General features: G+C 41.9%; 1 protein-coding gene across 1 annotated transcript in view; it reads right to left on the bottom strand.

Annotated features, from left to right (window-relative positions):
• The window catches only part of MYO10 (myosin X), a 267646-nt gene that overhangs the window by 101952 nt on the left and 147473 nt on the right, over positions 1 to 18221 (bottom strand). The window contains 12 exon segments of the mRNA XM_014582836.2: positions 584 to 652; positions 1071 to 1163; positions 1699 to 1765; positions 1882 to 1982; positions 2445 to 2593; positions 5142 to 5258; positions 8172 to 8303; positions 13519 to 13626; positions 15624 to 15708; positions 15826 to 15839; positions 16326 to 16450; positions 17904 to 18038. Coding sequence (XP_014438322.1) covers positions 584 to 652; positions 1071 to 1163; positions 1699 to 1765; positions 1882 to 1982; positions 2445 to 2593; positions 5142 to 5258; positions 8172 to 8303; positions 13519 to 13626; positions 15624 to 15708; positions 15826 to 15839; positions 16326 to 16450; positions 17904 to 18038 — 1195 coding nt within the window.

The raw sequence follows: 18221 nt of genomic DNA, 5'->3' as shown, positions 1-18221 counted from the left end.
ACTTGAACCGCAGTTGGCCATGTGGAAGTCCAGCACCCTTAACCACCATACCACCTGCCAGCCCCATATAATTCTTAAAAAAAAAAAAAAAAAAGCTAGACCCATGAAAATAAGAGACCCTTACTGTGAAGGCAGAACCACTGGCCCCAAGAAAAAAAATGAGCCAGTGGACCTTGAATGGATTCAAATCTAACTATACACAGCAACACCTTAGAGCAGGTGTTGAACCCCTCAGGTAATCGTTTTAATAAATTCATGATTGGCTTCTGACACTTTTTTATTTGTTTGCTATAGGGAGCATACACTCCCTGGAGAGAGACAGAGAAAAAGAAAGAGAAGGAAAGTGAGAAAGTACCCTCACTCCGGGGGAGGCATGGCTACGGGGAAATCACTTCCCTCTTGGGATTCTGGGCACGTACGCACATGCATCTGGTGTGTTTCTAGCTGCTAGGTCTGGGACTCTAATCAAGTAGTCAGCCAAGTGGGATTTGCCTTCAACTCCATGCCACTGGATGGTCCACAACTACTTTTTTATCAAACACTAAATGGGGACATGTCAATAAACATTTTAATAGGAAGTTACCTCTCCAGCATAGTGTTTCACTCCAAAATTGTTGACTGCGACTCTGGGCTTCACATAAAAATGGTTATTCTAATAAGGAAAAAAATACAAAGGCCTTATTTCACTCACTGATTTTTTTTTTTTTTTTGGTGACTTCTGAGAAAAGGAAATACAAGAGACAGTGAAAACAATTTCAAAAGTTGCCATGTACCAGAGTTTTAGTAGAGAGCGTATGCTGTATTTTATCAAAACTGTGTAACTCTTCACTATATCATTATAGAAGGTTAAACATTTTAAATTCTCTAGACATAAAACAAACCTGAGCATATTCTAATCCTTAGGCTTATTTCAATTTAGCTCTAGTCCTAGAAAAACAGCTCTGGTTAGAGGCAAAAGCTGACATGTGGGAGGCACAGTTGTGTCAACAGCACTGCAACATTTTGCCTATAACCTTAATGCACAGATTGGCTATTCAGACATAATTAAGAACTGGCAGGTGTTGACATACAGCATGCTGGTTGTGTAACTTCTCCAGTAAGGTGCTGTCAGTGGCTTGAGGAAAATGACTTTCTTCATTGATAAGGGCGAGAAGGCCAAGTTTCTAGAAGAAGGAAGAAAAGGTTGAATGAGTTAAAAATGGAATGGATGGCTTCCAAACTATCTCAGAGCCCTCTCTTTCCACTGCCTATCAAGTTCAGTGGTTATAAGAAAAGGCATGGTCATTGAAAAATCAGAATGATACGTTATATGATATGCTATAAAAAACAATTAATTTGAATTCTCTCTATATCTTTCAAACAATCGAACCCATTAAGATTTGGTGGATAAAACTTGCACCACTGGCTATCATGCTACTGGTGCTGGCCAAGCTTGGCTGTTGACTTAAAAGCTCAAGGAGGCCAATTCACACACTGTTGCTTCTAAAATACTGAGTTCCATGAGACAATAGGTTTGAAGCAGCCAAGTGTTTCAGTTCACCCCTGCACATTTACATCTATGCGTCTAAATGGTCCATTGTGCACTAAACGTTCACATCTCTGATGTGCGTGTTCACACAAGTCACTTTGTTCCCGTAAAGATGAATCAGCCCAGCTAGACACCCTTGGGACTGGAACCATTCTTCAGCAATCCATTACCTTCTCAATCAAGTCTAGGCATTCTCCATTGTCTATCCAGTCAATATCTTCCCACACTAATCCTTCTCTGTGGAAAGATGAGAAAGAACCAGGTTAGATTAAAATACATCTTTAAAATAATCTAATTTAGTGGCTGAGCGAAAAAAAGAAACATCTTTAAAATGGAACCCTGGGCGGGCTTACCTGCTATATTCTAGTTGTTCTAAAGAAAAAATGTGCTTGTTGAAGTATTCCTGAAGTTTCTCGTTTGCATAGTTTATATTGAACTGCTCAAAGTGATTCACCTAAGGGGGAACAGTATTCAACAAGTATCGTTAGTGCCCTCACAACTACATATAAAGGTGAGCAAAAGGCAAAATCAAACAGAACTGGATGTCCGTTTGAAGAGGTTTTTTTTTTGTTTGTTTGTTTGTTTGTTTGTTTGTTTTTGAGAGGCTTTTGTTATAGGGAGCGTGCGCTCGCCAGAAAGACAGAGAGACAGAGTGACAGAAAGCGAGAAATCACCCCCCACGGGGGATGGCCACGCTGCAATCCCTTCTCCTCCATTCTCCCCTCAGGCTCTTGGGCACGCATGCACAAGTGCCCGGCGTGAACTTAAGCCGCTAGGTCTGGGACTCAAACTGTGGTCGACTACATGGGAGTCCAGTGACACAGCCACTACGCTAACTGTTGGTCCCAGTTTGAAGAGATTTGACAGCAGCTTATGAACAGAAAAGAACTCACGCGGGCCGCTCTTGGAAGCCTACCTCAAAGTTTTCAAATCCAAAGATGTCAAGGATGCCGATAGATTTGAAGTCATCTTTGCCTTTGATCCTGCTATTGATCTTCTTGATCACCCACTCAAAGCAGCGAGCATAAAGTGCCATAGCCAAAGAGTCTCTGCTGTCCACTGCCTATGAGAAAGAGGACACCACAGCCCAGGTGACCACAGAAACCCCCAGGTAGTCGAGTCTGTCCTTGCCCCCTTTGAAAGACACAATCTACACTGGAGTAGTACCTGGGCCCCCAGTGTCAAGTAAGTCAATATCCTCTACAAAATACTAATTCCTAAAAAAAGGATGAACTGGAGCTCATTTATTTACTCGATGGGAAGATTCACTAAGACTCCCAGTAAATATCAGGCCTCCAAACTCACCTTTATGGGCTGAGCTATATGAAAGACTCTGAACCTATAAATATAGGTACACATTTTATCACGTTTAAAACAATAATTAAGACCTAAGGTGTTATTTTATTGTTTTCTTTTTAGATAGCTGTCATAGGGCGCATGCACTTGCAGAGGAGAGACTGAGAGAGGGAAAGTGAGAAATCACCCCTCCTGGGGGGTGGCCATGCCGAAATCTCTTCTCCATTCTCTTCTTGAGCTTTTGGGCGCACATACACACACATGCCCAGCATGATTTTCAAGCTGGTGGGCCTGGGACTCAGCCGCAACAGGCCATGTAGGAATCCAGCACGGTAATCACCAAGCCACCCGCTGGACCCAAGGTATTATGTTTTTAATGATCATCTTCTCATTTTCTTTCTTTCTTTCTTTTTTTAAGAGAGATTTTTTGCTATAGGGTGTGTGCACTTGCTGGAGAGACAGAGAGAAACAGAGAATCAGAAAGTCAGAAATCACCTCCCAAGGGAATTGGCCACACCATAATTCCTTTTCCTCCATTCTCCTCTCGGGATTTTGGGCATGCATGCACATGCACCTGGCATGAGTTTTAAGCTACCAGGTCCGAGACTTGAACCACAGTCAACTACATGGAAGTACAGTGACATAACCATCATGCCATCTGCTGATCCTGATCTTCTCATTTTCTACTTCATACCCTGAAAGGTTTTTTTTCATGATGTGTTTAGCATTTTTATTTATCTAATTAATAAACATATTATAAGGGCTACCACATATAAATGGGCCCAAGGCAGTGGCAGAGAGAGAAATACAGTTGACCACTGAACAATGAAGAGTCAGGGAAACTGACTCCCATGTAGTCAAAAAATCCATGTAATTGTTGAATCCCTCAAAATTTAACTAATATTTAAAGAATTATTTTATTTAATTTGATAAGAGAGGGACAGAGAGAGAAAGAGAGAGAGAGAGGGAGAAAGTGAGAAAGCAAGCTACCGGGTCCGGAACTCGAGCCACGGTTGGCCATGTGGGAGTCCAGCATCCTTAACCACCATGTCACCTGCTGGCCCCTCAAAATTGAACTATTAATAGCCTAATATTGACCAGAAGTCTGACACAGCTGATGAACACATTATTTGTAAATGTTATTTGTATTTGTACTGTTTTCTTAAAGTAAACGAGAGGAAAAAGAAATGTGACTCATGATCAGGAAGAGAAAATACATTTACACCACTATGCTGGACAAGTCGATCCACACAAAGCTCATGAAAAATGTGTATTATGAAAAAAACATGGATTTCAAACTTCACAGTAAAATACATGCATGTTTTGATTCCATTTTGCCACAAGTTTTGTGAAGTGCTCTCTTAATGCTCAATATATTTACTGAAAAAAATCCACATGTAAGTGATTCTGCACAGTTTGAACTTTTTAAAAAAATAATTCTGTTATTTAAGTGTATTTATTTTAATTTGACCAGAGAGGGACAGAGTGAGAAAAAGAGCAAGAGAGAGGGAAAGTGAGAAAGCAAGCCACCAGGTCTGGGACTCAAACCGTGGTCAGCCATGTAGGAGTCCCGCGCCCTTAACCACCACACCACCTGCCATCCTTGAGCCCATGCTGTTTAAGGGTCAAGTGCACAGCATATGTAGCACTGTCTTCGTATATCGTAGTAACCATAACAACATGTTATTACAGCAGGTGCTTATGCAGTGTTCGTCCGCACTAGACATTACATACTGAATACACATTTGTTATTTTTATCCTTACATGAATACTATGAATGGTGAATGTCTTATTGGAGGAACCTGAGGCACAGTGAGCAAGTTCCTTAAGAACACAGTGAATACGTTTTTCTACTGAAGGGTGAACAGTCGGACTCAGGCAATTTGCTTCAGACCCCATCTTCTTGAACACTACGCTACACTGTCTGCTAGAAAATGCAACAGGAGGGAATCTAAGGGGAAAAGGAAGAAGCAAAACACTTCAGGGAAACGAAAATAGAAGATTATCTGTCAGTGATAACATGTATGGTATCTTAAACTGAACAAATATAGAGTGTATGCAGGATGGGAAAATTCATTTGATAGGTTGTAATGACACACAGTGATGGAGTATTAAAAAAAAAACAATAAAGAAAGAGAAAAGGAAAACAAAATTTAAAAAGGAAAATGCAATAGTTTTGTTTATCTCCAGTATTCGAGTATCTTCTATATTAGGACCCTGTGGTCACTTGAACAGTTTATTGTTGTTACTCATCTGAATCAATGCCATGGGTCTGAAACCCTGGGAGTGCCTTTGAAGACAAGCTTGGATGTTTTTTGCTGAACGCTGAGAGGCGTAAGGATCTCTTCTCCCCTGAGGAACATGGATCTCTGGGTCAGAGCATCTGTGAGCTGCGCTGGGTCCAGCCCAAGTAACTCTGCAGACCTGCCCAAAGCTGAAAACGAAGAACAAGGCAAAGGTGAAGATGGACCCGCTGGCCCCTGAATGGGTTTAAAACTAATGACACACAGGAATACCTTAGAGGAGAGGGCACTACTGAAGCCCTCAGGCCAAATGTATAGAACGCTGAGTGTAAGAAGTTATTCAATCCCCTAATGACTCCTGTGTGGTAGTGCAGAATCACATGCTTGGACAAGGTGTGATCTGGCCACCCATGAGGTCCCCCGAGACCCTAGCAAAGATTTGCAATTATTTTCATGAATAATAGCAAGACGTTGCTTGCTTTTTTTACTCTAATTCTCTCATTCTGTATACTCAGAGCATATAAAAGATTTGTCCAGTCTGTCAGACATGTGGTGTCTCAGCAAACTCAATACAGACGTGGTTAAGAAAATCTAGCTGTCTATTATTGTGTTAGACACTGAGAAATTTACAAAACTATAAGACAATGACATTTTTTCTGTTTTGAAAAAAAAATCCTGTGGGAACAGCAGTTGGCATAATGGCTATGTCGCTGGACTCCCACGTAGTCAACAGCGGTTCAAGTCCTGGTGGCTTAAACTCACGCCAGGTGCGTGTGCATGTGTGCCCAAAACTCACGCCAGGTGTGTGTTGCATGTGTGCCCAAAATCCTGAGAGGAGAATAGAGGAGAAGGGATTGTGGCGTGGCCATCCCCCCTTGGGGGTGATTTCTCGCTTTCTGTCTCTCTGTCTCTCTCTGTCTTTCTGGTGAGCGCACGTGCCCTATAGCAAAAACAAACAAACAAACAAACAACAAAAAAAAAAACAAAAAAAACAACTTCTCAAAGAAAATAGAAAAAAAAATCCTGTTAAGTATGATTTTTATTTTAATCCACAATGAGTTCACTACTTTTTATTTATTAATCCACTTTTTAAGTTTTTGGTGTAGGGTATATATGTACTCTCCGGAGAGAGACAGAGAAAGACAGAGAGAGGAAAAGTGAGAAGTCACCCTCCCAGGGGCATGGCTATGCCACAGTCTCTTCTGCATTCTCCTCTCAGGTTTTGGGCATGCATGTGCACATGCCCAGAGTGATTTAAGCCACCAGGTTAGAGACTCAAACCACAGTTGATCATATGGGAATCCAGTGTTTTCCCCACCACACCACTTGCTGGCCTTATTATTATTATTATTTTTAAGTAAATTAAAAATATTTCCTGGGGCCAGCAGGTGGCATAGTGGTTACATTGCTGGACTCCAACATGGCTGCTGGGGTTTGAGTCCCAGGCTCCCTTGAAACTCAGGCTGTGTGTGTGTGTGTGTGTGTGTGTGTGTGTCCAAGATCCCAGGAGGAAAATGGAGAAGGACAGTGGCATGGCCATTCCCCCTGGGGGTGGGGTGGGGTGGGGTGATTTTTCACTTTTCTTCTCACTGTCTCTCTTTCTCTAAGTACACGTGCCCTAGAGTAAAAATCTTTTTTTAAAAAAAGAAAACCTTTCCTAAATGCCTCAGTTTTAGCTTCTCCTGCAGTGAGCATCGCCATGCGAGCATAAGCTCTTTGGGGTTCTATGTTTGTTGAGACTATTAAGAGGTGTTGGGAGGGACCCAATGTTTGAGAACTGTTGACCTACAGGAGCAGGCCCCTCCAGAGCCATTTTTCACTTGAACCCATCCTCCCAGCTTCCACAATGTCATCTAGTGCTTCCCTCAGGAAAGGTTTAAAAATAAAGATATAACTCACTCCAAGAAAATGACAGCTGACATAGCTACATGTGGTTTCAATGCATTTTATCTTGACAACAAATTCCTAGTACTGAGGAGATAAATAATATAGCAGACAGCTTGTGAGCAGAGCAGGGCTACCACCTAGCATTCACCTAACATTCCCACTTGGAAGCGTCTTAACCAACACGCTGTGCTGCCACTCAGGAACTATGAAGAACTATGGCAAAACATGACAGCACCTGGTGCTGATGCTTTTTTTCTTTTATTAAAAATATTTTTGCCATGGGACCAGCAGTTAGCGTAATGGCTATGTCGCTGGACTCCCACGTAGTCAACCGCGGTTCGCGTCCCGAGCCCGGTGGCTTAAAACTCACGCTGGGTGCATGTGTGTGCGTGCCCAAGATCCTGAGAGGAGAACGAAGGAGAAGGGATTGTGGTGTGGCCATGCCCCCTGGGGGGGTAATTTCTTGCTTTCTGTCTCTCGGTCTCTCTTGCAAGCGCACGCACCCAAAAGCAAAAATAGAAAAAAAAAAAGAAAAAAAAATTGCCATAACACATGTGTGTTAGAGAGAGCGAGCGAGTGAGAGAAAGAAATTAAAAAAGCATCCTCTCCCCATTGGGCATGCTCATGTCACAATCTTATCTCCATCTCTCCCTCCTTTTGGGACTTTGGGCATGCATCTGGGACTCGAACTGCACAATCAGCCAGGTGGGATCCATCCACCTTAAGCACTACACCACTGGTGGCCTGACACATGTTTTTCCCCTACACCTCGTTGCTCATATTTCCATATCTGGCCCATTGTCTTTCTTTCTTAGTAAGGACAAGAACACAAACACCACCCCAATCCAGTAATAACATCATATACTTTGACCCGTTAATAACTTTACATCAGATATAGTTAAGGCTGTACAGCTCTCTACTCCTGGGGTCAAAAACTTTCTGGCAAAAGCCTAGGGAGTCAGTTCTTTAAGTTTCCTATCTGATAAATGCCAAGGAAGGGAGAGAAGAAGGAGGGAGGCATAATCTTATCTTTTCTTTTTAAGAATTATTTATTTTATTTACTATTATTTTTAAAGTTTGCTATAGGGCATGTGCACTCACCAGAGAGAGAGAGGGAAAGTGAGAAAGTAAGCTGCCCGGTGCAGGACTCAAACCACAGTCAGCTATGTGGGAGTCCAGCGCCTTAACCACCATGCCACTGCTTGCCCCAATCTTACCTGTTTTGAAGGAAACCTGTGCCCCGCCAGCAGTGATAAATTCCACGTTCCCAAGATGGAGTATGCCAGCAAGCAACCTCAGAACCTACCGAACTTCCTCCATGCTGAACTCCATTAACTCCATTGCCGGAACTCCATTACCTCCATTGCCGTCTGTGAGAAAACACAGGCATTTCACTTTTCGTAAGGTTATTATTCCCTGAGGCAGAGAAACCGGCATCCACAACAGGGTCTTCATGCTGTGACCCACTCCCAGTCTCAGTCAGTCCAGATCAGTGCATGGGTCCGGTGTGCTCAGGGAGGTCTCAGGATGCCAACCCGGAACCTGCCCATGTGGATCCACTCACGCTACTTTAGCACCACCACTTGGCCCCTGCATTATTTAATTATTTAGTTACACTGAAGAAAATGAAACATGCTTATGATTAGACAATGATGAAGTGTTGCTCTAAGTGGGAAAATAAAACACAAGATATGCGTCACCACTCACTTGTCTGTTCGTTTTCTTAATGATAGAGAATGTGTGCACACAGAAAAGAGAGCAAGAAGCACCTAAACAGGGTCTTTGTGATGATACGACCCCCCTTCCCCAGCCTGCAGCTCCTCAGGCTGCTGGGGCCCCACACATACACCAGGGCGTGTTCAGGTCAACCAGGAACCTGAACATGCAGCCATTCATATGGCTTCCAGCCTTGCAGATGGCATTACCTCTACACCACTGTGGCTGAGGCCATAATCACTCACTTTTAAAATGATAAAAATTTTCGGGGATCAGCAGCTTGCATAGTGTTTAAGGCACTGGACACTCCCACATCGCTGACCACAGTTTGAGTCCCAGACCTGGTTGCTTGCTTTCTCACTTTCTCTCTCTTTCTCTCTTTCCCGGGTCAAAGTAAAATAAATGAATAAATACAGAAAATTAAATAGGGACCAGCAGTTGGCATAATGGCTACATCACTGGACTCCCAAGTAGTCGACCATAGTTTGAGTCCCGGACCCAGTGGCTGGGCGCGTGTCTATGTCTCTGTCTTTCCAGAGAGCACACGCGCCCTACAGCAAAAACCTCTACCAAAAATAAATAAATTTAAAAAAATAAAATAAATAAATAATATTTTAAAAATTATAAAAGCTTGGGAACCAGCAGTTAGCATAATGGCTATGTCGCTGGATTCCCACGTAGTCGACCATGGTTTGCATCCTGGACCCAGTGGCTTAGAACTCACGTCGGGCGCGTGTGCGTGCGTGCCCAAGATCCCGAGAGGAGGATGGAGGAGAAGGGATTGCGATGTGGCCATCCTCCCTGGGGGTGATTTCTCGCTTTCTGTCTCTATGTCTCTCTCTGTCTGTCTGGCAAGCACACGCGCCCTATAGTGAAAACCTCTCAAAAAAAAAAATTTATAAAAGCTTTATACAGGTCCACATAAAAGAAGAGAGATTGCTCAAAGACACTCAATGAACAAAATAAAAATAAATACCTGCTTTATGTATAAGCATCCTATTTATGTTACCAAAGAATAGATCAGGGAGCCATGGCAATGGCAGGAGGAAACTCAGGGAGCCATGGCAATGGCAGGAGGAAATGCTTTCCTCCTACAGGTATCAAAATGTAATGGAACTTTTATCATTTTCTTTACACATAAAAATACTGGAGGTGGGATTTGGAGAAAAAGGAAAAACAGTTCACTAAACATCTCCAGTGTAAACCTTGGAGCCTTGTCTTAACGATTAAATGCAACAGGTGACCAAATAAGTAGAATAAAATTCTCAATCAGGAACCCTATACATAGCTTCTTTTTACCCCTTTTATAATAGACACTGATGGCAAATCTGTGTATATCTGGGTCTGTTTCCTTTAGACAGTCATCAAATTGCTATTACTAATTTCTCCAAAGGAGAAATTTTTAAGACCTTACCTTGGGGACAGCAGATGGTGTAATGGTTATATCACACATAATTGACCGTGATTTGAGTCCCAGACCAGCGGCTTAAAACTCATGCCAGGTGCATATGCATGCATGCCCAAAATCTCAAGAGGAGACTAGAGGAAAAGCGACTGTGGAGTGGCCATCCCCCTGGAGGGTGATTTCTTACTTTCTATCTTTCTGTCTCTCTGGAGAGTGCCCGGCCCTATAGCCAAAATCTCTCTTTAAAAAAAAAAAAAATGGGACCAGCAGTTGGTGTAATGGCTACGTCACTGGACTCCCACGTAGTCGACCACAGATCGAGTCCCGGACCCAGTGGCTTCAACTCGTGCTGGGTGCATGTGCGTGCATGCCCAAGATCCCAAGAAGAGAATGGAGGAGAAGGGATTACAGTGTGGCCATCTTCCCTGGGGGTGATTTCTCACTTTCTATCTCTCTATTTCTCTCTGGCAAGCACACGTGCAAAACAAAAAACCCCCCCCCCCCCCAAAAAAAAGAAACAAAACAAAAACAATTAAACTAAACTAAAAATAAACTTATCTTGGCCTTGGGATAGTAAGTGGAAGTTAGCATAACGCTGTTAACTAAAATGAAAATAAACAGGCACCTACAGGCCTTTGTTACCACCAAGTATCTGAAACAACCTTGGCCAGGTGTTTTCTGAATCATATCTAAGATTGGCTCATTTTCTATTGTGATTTGGAGCCACATTATTATAAGGAATTAAAGCTATTAAACAGAAAAAGAAAACCGCGTACACATCCGCGGACAGAACTGTTGGCAATACCAATGAAAAATAACCTCCAGAGAGAACTGGGACCTGTACAATGACCACAGGATGCTGAAAAGAGGAAACCATGCAGCACTTTGAAGCATAGAAACTGCAAAAGGAAACAACTGGAGATTTTTTAAATACGAAAAGTGTAATTGCTATACAAGAAAAAAATCAAAAAGGCCAGAAAGAGAGGTCAAACAATAGCAAGGGAAACACAATGGAAGCCCTACTTAAAGATGAATGAGCAACAAAAACAAAATGGACCCCTTCTTACAGGAGGAAATGCAAAACCACAGAGGACTGCTTTTCTTTCTAGAATTATACAGGGGCAAATTAAAGTAAATCTCTGTTAAATTAGCAAAAAATGTCTGAATGATCAACTTTAAGATTGGTAAGGATCAGCTCCATGGTGTAGTGGTACAACTCTGCTCAGGAGAAGCCAGCTCCCAATAATTAATTAGTTAGCAATCTCCACTTCTTTGGCAAGAGTAGCTACTTTAAGACTTACCGTAATTATTTTATTATCTCAATTACATATATGGCTCAAGGCGAAAAACACCCTGGGAAATTCTCAGTGTGATTCAGAAGCTCTACATGGTGATTTATGGGGTCATCAGGAAAGTGATGATGCATTTTTGCGTAGAGAAATACAGAAGAATATGTCATGATTTCTCTGACAACCCAATGGCTATAAAACTGGCACAAAAGTTATAAAACATTTTTAAATAGAAGTTTTATTAAACACATAAAAATAGATGCTTGTAAAAATGTGTATGTGATGAACATGTAATATAGAGTCATCTATCAAACATCAAAGGGTGTTTAGCAGTCACGCTGGAAAGTAAGAGAACTGAGGTGAGTTAGCAGCCAAGAAGGCACAGCGACCTCATGAATCCTGAACAAACGGTGTGAATGACATGGGGAGCCATCGCTAAAACGTAACTGTAAATTAAATATTTAAGACCCAAATTTTGTGAACAGAATATGTAACTAGAGCAAGTTTTTTTAGGTATATTCTTTATGTCAAGTTCATGGATACATTCTTCTTCCTTTCTAGATGACACAGCCTTTGTCTTGAGACTGTATCGAACGACAAAACCTGTTATTCCAACTTAAGAATAAAAAGCAGCAGTCACTGAAATACTGAAACTAAGGCAAGCTCAGCGTTTACTTGTAGCCAACAATGATGGCATTTTGGAAAATGATGCCCCAAGAGGAAGACAGAGTAATACCATCAGAAGCAATTCTTCAGGCCCTTCTAGGACGAGAGAATCCCAGCTGCCAGGTGCACCCTAGTGGCCAGTGGGCTAAACAGCCATGGGACCTGCAGTGAGATACCTTGTCTGTCTACAGGAAAAACATCCTCCTATCACAATTACTGTTCTTCAATTTCATGGAAGAAACAAGAAGAGGGGCCAGCAGATGGCATGGTGGTTGGGGCGCTGGACTCCCACATAGCTGACCATGGTTCGAATTTTGGATCTGGCAGCTTGCTTTCTCTCTCTCTCTCTCTGTTAAGCACACATGCCCATAGCAAATTTAAAATAATAATAATAATAAATAAACAAAATAATTTTTAGAAACAAGAAGGAAACAAAATAAAAAACAATCCTGAGACAAGTCCTTCTTTTGTACTACTCATCATTAATAAAAATAAGTATATATCATTTTTTTGTTTTTGCCAGAAGGCATGTATGCTCACCAGAGTGGGAGAGGAGAAAGTAGCCCTCACGGGCAGCAGTCGCACTGCAATCCGCTCATCTCACCTCCTTTTGGGATTTAGGGAACGCACACACAGCTATCCAGAGTGTTGCTCAAGCTGCTCGGTCCTGCACTTGAACTGCCTAGGGGATCTGGCTGCCTCATCCACCAGGCCACAGAGCAAGCCCTCAGTTTTATTGTGACACATGATCTTTTAATCAAAGGCAACAATAAACGAATTGTGAAGGCAAAAAGTTTTAGGAGTGAGAAAAGTCCAGAACACCCAAATAAAATTGGGGAAGATAATTTAAAATACTTAGAAAGTCATCTCATAAAACCCAGAAACCCAATTTGCAGGGAATACACCAAAGGGTGTGGACCTCAGGAGAATTTTAGTTAACTGGTTAAAGAAAGGAGAGAATGAGAATGATGTAAGTCTACACTATGACATTTATTGCTTAACTTTTATTTATTTATTTTTTTGGTAGAGGGCATGTGCTCGCTCTCATGGAGAGAGACAGAGAAAGAGAGTGAGAGGGAAAGTGAGAATACACCCCCCAGGCAACATGGATGTGCAACAATCCCCTCTAGGGGTTTTTGGCACTCATGAACACATGCCTGGTGCATCTTTCAAGCTGCTGGGTCCAGGGCTCGAACCGCATGCTCGGCCATGCGAGATCCAGCCACTTTAACCACCACGCCACCACCTGGCCCAAAGACTGTGTTATCTTTAACAAGGAGGCAGAAGGGAAGACAATCATGATGTTATACCATAGTCTATTTTGAATTTCATTTTCAATGTAAGGCTACACACATTAGACGTGGAGAAATGATGTATGTTTAATATACATTTGCAAAAGTATCCTGATTTCATTCCACACAGCAGTCATGCTTATGACTGAAACAGAAAATAAAATGTCACTTCAATAGGGGCAAATAAGAAAATGACTTACAATAACTTCCCTAAAGGATTCTTGGTCACTGATTGTCTTGTCTTCTACACATCCAGATTGATTCAAGTAGTGGTAGTTTTCTGGCACAGATAAATAAAATTCTTCTATAAAAAGACAAAAAAAAAATAAGATGTAACATCAATATTCAGCTGGCCAGGATAAGACAAAAATCCAAGAGTTTTCACTCTGTGCTTTTAAAAAACAAAGTACATTCATAAACCTGTACCCCTAACAGACTCCTATTAAGGTAATAAAGTTCCCTTGTCATTATTATCTAGGAAAAATAGAAAAGAAATCATTAAAACTAAACAAAATGGTAGAGAATATTACTTAAAAAGAAAAAACTAAAAAAGAAACAAAAATGATGAGGGCCCTGTCTTATTGTTTTCTCTTAAAAATCAACCATTTAGGGCCTGGCTTTAATGGATCTTGCTGCTGAAGTGCTATGCTCCAAAGGCTGGGATCACACGGGAAGCCAGTTTGGATTTCTGGTCCAACCTAAAGACTATGTATGATGACATATGCCTGCAATCCCAGAAACCAAAGAGGCTAAGGAAGGAGGATGGTGAGTTCAAGGCTGACCTGAGCAACATAGTGAGACCCTGTCTCTAAAAAATAAGGGGGAGGGGCCAGCAGGTAGCATGGTGTTTAATGTGCTGGACTCCCACATGGAACCACAAGTCAACTGAGGTTCAAGTCCCAGACCTGGTGGCTTGAAAATCAAGCTAGGCACATGTGCATGCATGTCCAAAATACTGAGAGGAGAATGGAGAAGGGACTGGAGCATGGACATCGCTACTAAGGGGGGATTTCTCACTTTCTCTCTCTGTTTCTGTCTCTCTCCAGTGAGCACATGCACCCAATGACAAAAACCTTTAAAAAAAAACATAATGGGGAGGAGAACAGACAGGTGGTGGCACAGTGGTAATGTAACTGGATCCACATGGAAAAGATTCTGAGTTCACATCTGAGAACCTCCCTGAGAGTGCTGGGCATGAGTGTGTATGCCCGTGGTCTGGGTCAGGTGACAACTGGGGTGGACTGTGGCATGAAAGAAGTCCCTGCTGGGGATGCCTGTCTCTGTCTCTCTCTCTCTCACAGAAAAAAAATAATAAACTAAGTGTGGTATGGCACACTCCTGCAGTCCCAGCTAGCTGCAGCAGGGGAACTACAACATGAAAAGACCCTGTCTTTATTTTATTTTATTTTATTATTTTATTTTATCTTAAGTTTGCCAGAGGGCACATGGACTCGTCAAAAGAGACAGAGAGAGAGAAAAGGAGAGGGAGAAAGCACCCCCAACAGGGCGTGGTCATGCTGCAATTGCTTCTCCTCCATTTCTCCATCCTGTTGAGATTTTAGGCATGCACACATATGCACATAGCATGTTTCTCAAGTTCTGAGACTCAAACTCTGTAGCCAGTCAACTCTCTTAACTACTAGGCCATGGAACAGACCAAGACCCTGCCATCCTTAAATAAATAAATATATCAATCAATCAATCAATCAATAGCTTAGAAATGAACTTTACTCACATATGATTTAAAGATTTAAAAGTAAAACCAGCTGCAGGGCTGGCAGGTGGTGTGGTGGTTAAAGGCACTGGACTCCCACATGGCTAACTATGGTTCTAGTCCTGGACCTGGCAGTTTGCTTTCTCACTCCCTCCCTTCACCCCTCTCACACACACACACACACACACACACACACACACACACACACACACACACACACACATCCTGTTCCTCTCTGGTCAAATTTAAATAAATAAATAAATAAATAAATAGAGTTAAATAATTCTTAAAAAAACGAAAAAGTAAAACCAATACTGCGATACATTATGTATTTTCCACAAATATCTTTTAAATGAAAAATGTGCCAAGACCCACAAAACACACAAACAACTGAAGATTTCTCTGTTGATACCCTTCTCTCCCATATTATTTGGCCTTAAAATGAATCTGGCACGTTTCGGGGCTCTCATAATTTACACTCCATTGGCACCAGTGAACATCAGCACTCGGACACGGGTCTCGGCCTTTGCTAGGAGCTCTGTGGGAGCCGGCCACTCGTCCTCGCCTCGCCTGCGTCCACCACTCACCTCTTTCTTCGTGCTCCAGCCCCGCCAGCAGTGCATAGAATATGTGGTAATTCCTCTCCCCGGGATTTTGCCTTACTACTCGGTTCTAGGGTGAAAAATCAGATGTATACTCAGAGATACTTTCTCTGCCCAACTCACAAACCAGTCATTTCTGGAAATTATTGTTGCAGAAGGCAATGCAAATTAAATGATGTTTACTTACTTTTTCTAATAAATCTTCATGTGAAAAGCAATGGCAAGTCAAGGAACAAAACAAGGATATGATACGCTCAATTAGCCTTTAATTTTCTATTCTTTGTTTCCCAAATAACTATGGCTCCTTATCCCTTTGACATTGAAACTTCCAGTCCATTTCCCCCCTCCCTTGCCAAAAAAAAACCCAAGCAAACAAAGCATGGGCTATTCACCTAGATCTAACTTCAAGCCTGACACCCTCACCCTATCAGGGATTAAACTGTTTGACAGAATCAATTTCAAATATCTGATATTTGGTGATGCATCCAATTTTTTGGATTATATTCATAAATTTCCAAAAGAGAAATGGTCCTTTATCTCAGAATAATTAGTAGGTCAAGTACAGGAATATTAGCATGATGAATGGTCACAAATGTCTCATGTTCTTTTTTGCAATTTATGCTAAGTGAAAACAGTTCCCACTTTTAGAGTCAAACACTACAGACAAACCAAAATGAAACAGGATACAATCTACAATTCTCCCACCCTGAATATTTCCCCTCTGACAGATGTTCAGCTGAACGAACTTCCCAAAGCGACTGGAGTTGTTGTTGTATACTGTCTTCGCGTTGCCGAAAGCTTCCATGATGGGGCTGTGGGAGAAGTGAGGACAGTGCGTGGTATTAATTAGGGCAGATCTCAAACCTGCAGGTGCATGTCTTACAAATGCCAAAATACAGCACTGCAAGAAAAATCTGACACCGGAAAGGCCTAAGGTGAGTATGTGAATTTTCAGAAGAGCCAGATTACCAAATCACTTGCTCAACTGAGTTTATCCTACACATCTATTCTGAAGGAGGTAAAGATCTTACAGGTGGTTGTATTAGAAGGGGAGACACAGTTGAGGAGATCACAGTGGTTCACTCCTGACCCATAAAGGGAAAAACCCTATTGGAATTCTGGAAATTTAAGAAGTTTCTGAAGTTTCTACCGATTTGTTGTATGTCCTGGGGGCAATTCATTTAACTTCTCTGAGTCTTTTCCAACAGTGGAATGGAGTCAGACCAGTGGGATTGGCAAATTCTTTCTGTAAAGGACTGGGGAGGTAGTAAATATTTCAGGCTTACAACCACCCAGCTCTGCTGCGGTAGCTTGAAAGCAGCTATCAACAATACAATTGCATGTGGCTGAGTTCCAATAAAACTTTATTGTAAGAACAGGCAGCAGGTGGGAGATGCATTGTCGTAGTTCTAGAAAGGGTGGTGAGGATGACTGTACAACACTGTAAACCTAATTAATTCCACTATGCCATACACTGAAAAATGGTTAAAATTATTCATTTTAAGTTATGTACTTTTCCATAATTTAAAAAATTAATTCATTTGAAAACTAAAAAAAAAAACAAACAAAACCAGGCTGCAGATACAAGCATCAAGCAGGGTTTTCCATCTCTGAGCAAATCTCTAAATAACAGAACCTATGGGTTCTAAAATCTTATAAGGCACATAAAAGGCAATTACATATTTTTAGTAACAGTTCAGATGAGGCTTCGCCACACAGCCCTCTTGCCAAGTTTTAAGGTTCCCTGGCCTTCTGTCACCTGAGAGGTTTCAAAAATGCCTCTGTGCTATGAAGTGGCTGCAGACAGCTGAATGCTGAACAGAGCTCGGCTCACTTCTACACTATGCCCTTTCCACACAGTGGCTGGAGGCCGGAATTCCTGCAGATAACAAGCCCCCAAAAAAGCCGGCAGACTCTATTGTCCTCCATAAACTCCAATAGTGTCTGCTCGACCCAGGTCCTTCAATACCACGCGAAGCTGGAGGCAAGGGCTTTCAGGTAGCAAAAAGACTTCCTTAGCTCCGCTCACTCCTCTCTCCAAATCTCCGGGTGAAGGGTCAAGGGCATTCCACCCAGAAGGAGTCGGTGCTGAGGTCATCAGAAATGGCTGTGGGTATGTCAAAACCTTGCCTTAAGACGAGGTAAAAGAGAAGTTGAAAAAAAGAGAAACAAGACTGGCTAATTTTAATACCTCCTTAAATCTGCCATCCCATGAGGAAAATGAATCCTCTTGGTTGGAAACAAGAACAATCAATGTAGAAATACCTGCTTTCAAGAATGGCTTGTTCAACACAGGATGTCTTCTCCTTTAAGGACAACTCCAAAGACTGTTGACTGATGACTGATAGGAACTTGAGGATCAACTTAGTGCTTTCGGTTTTACCTGCCCCACTTTCACCACTGAAAAGACAAAATGCAGAAGTTTGTGCTTCTCAGTATATGTATATATATATATATTTGTGTGTATATATATATTTTTTTTTTCTTCTTTTTACAAAATCAGCTTAGTCGATGTCACTATAATTCCTCAACAGAAGAACTGCTGACAGTGGGAAAAAGGAGCTCAAAACTCCTTTTTCGGAA

Source organism: Tupaia chinensis, unplaced genomic scaffold, assembly GCF_000334495.1.
Source record: "Tupaia chinensis unplaced genomic scaffold, TupChi_1.0 Scaffold143836_1, whole genome shotgun sequence".
NCBI lineage: Eukaryota > Metazoa > Chordata > Mammalia > Scandentia > Tupaiidae > Tupaia > Tupaia belangeri.
This window is presented reverse-complemented; position numbering and strand designations above follow the sequence as displayed.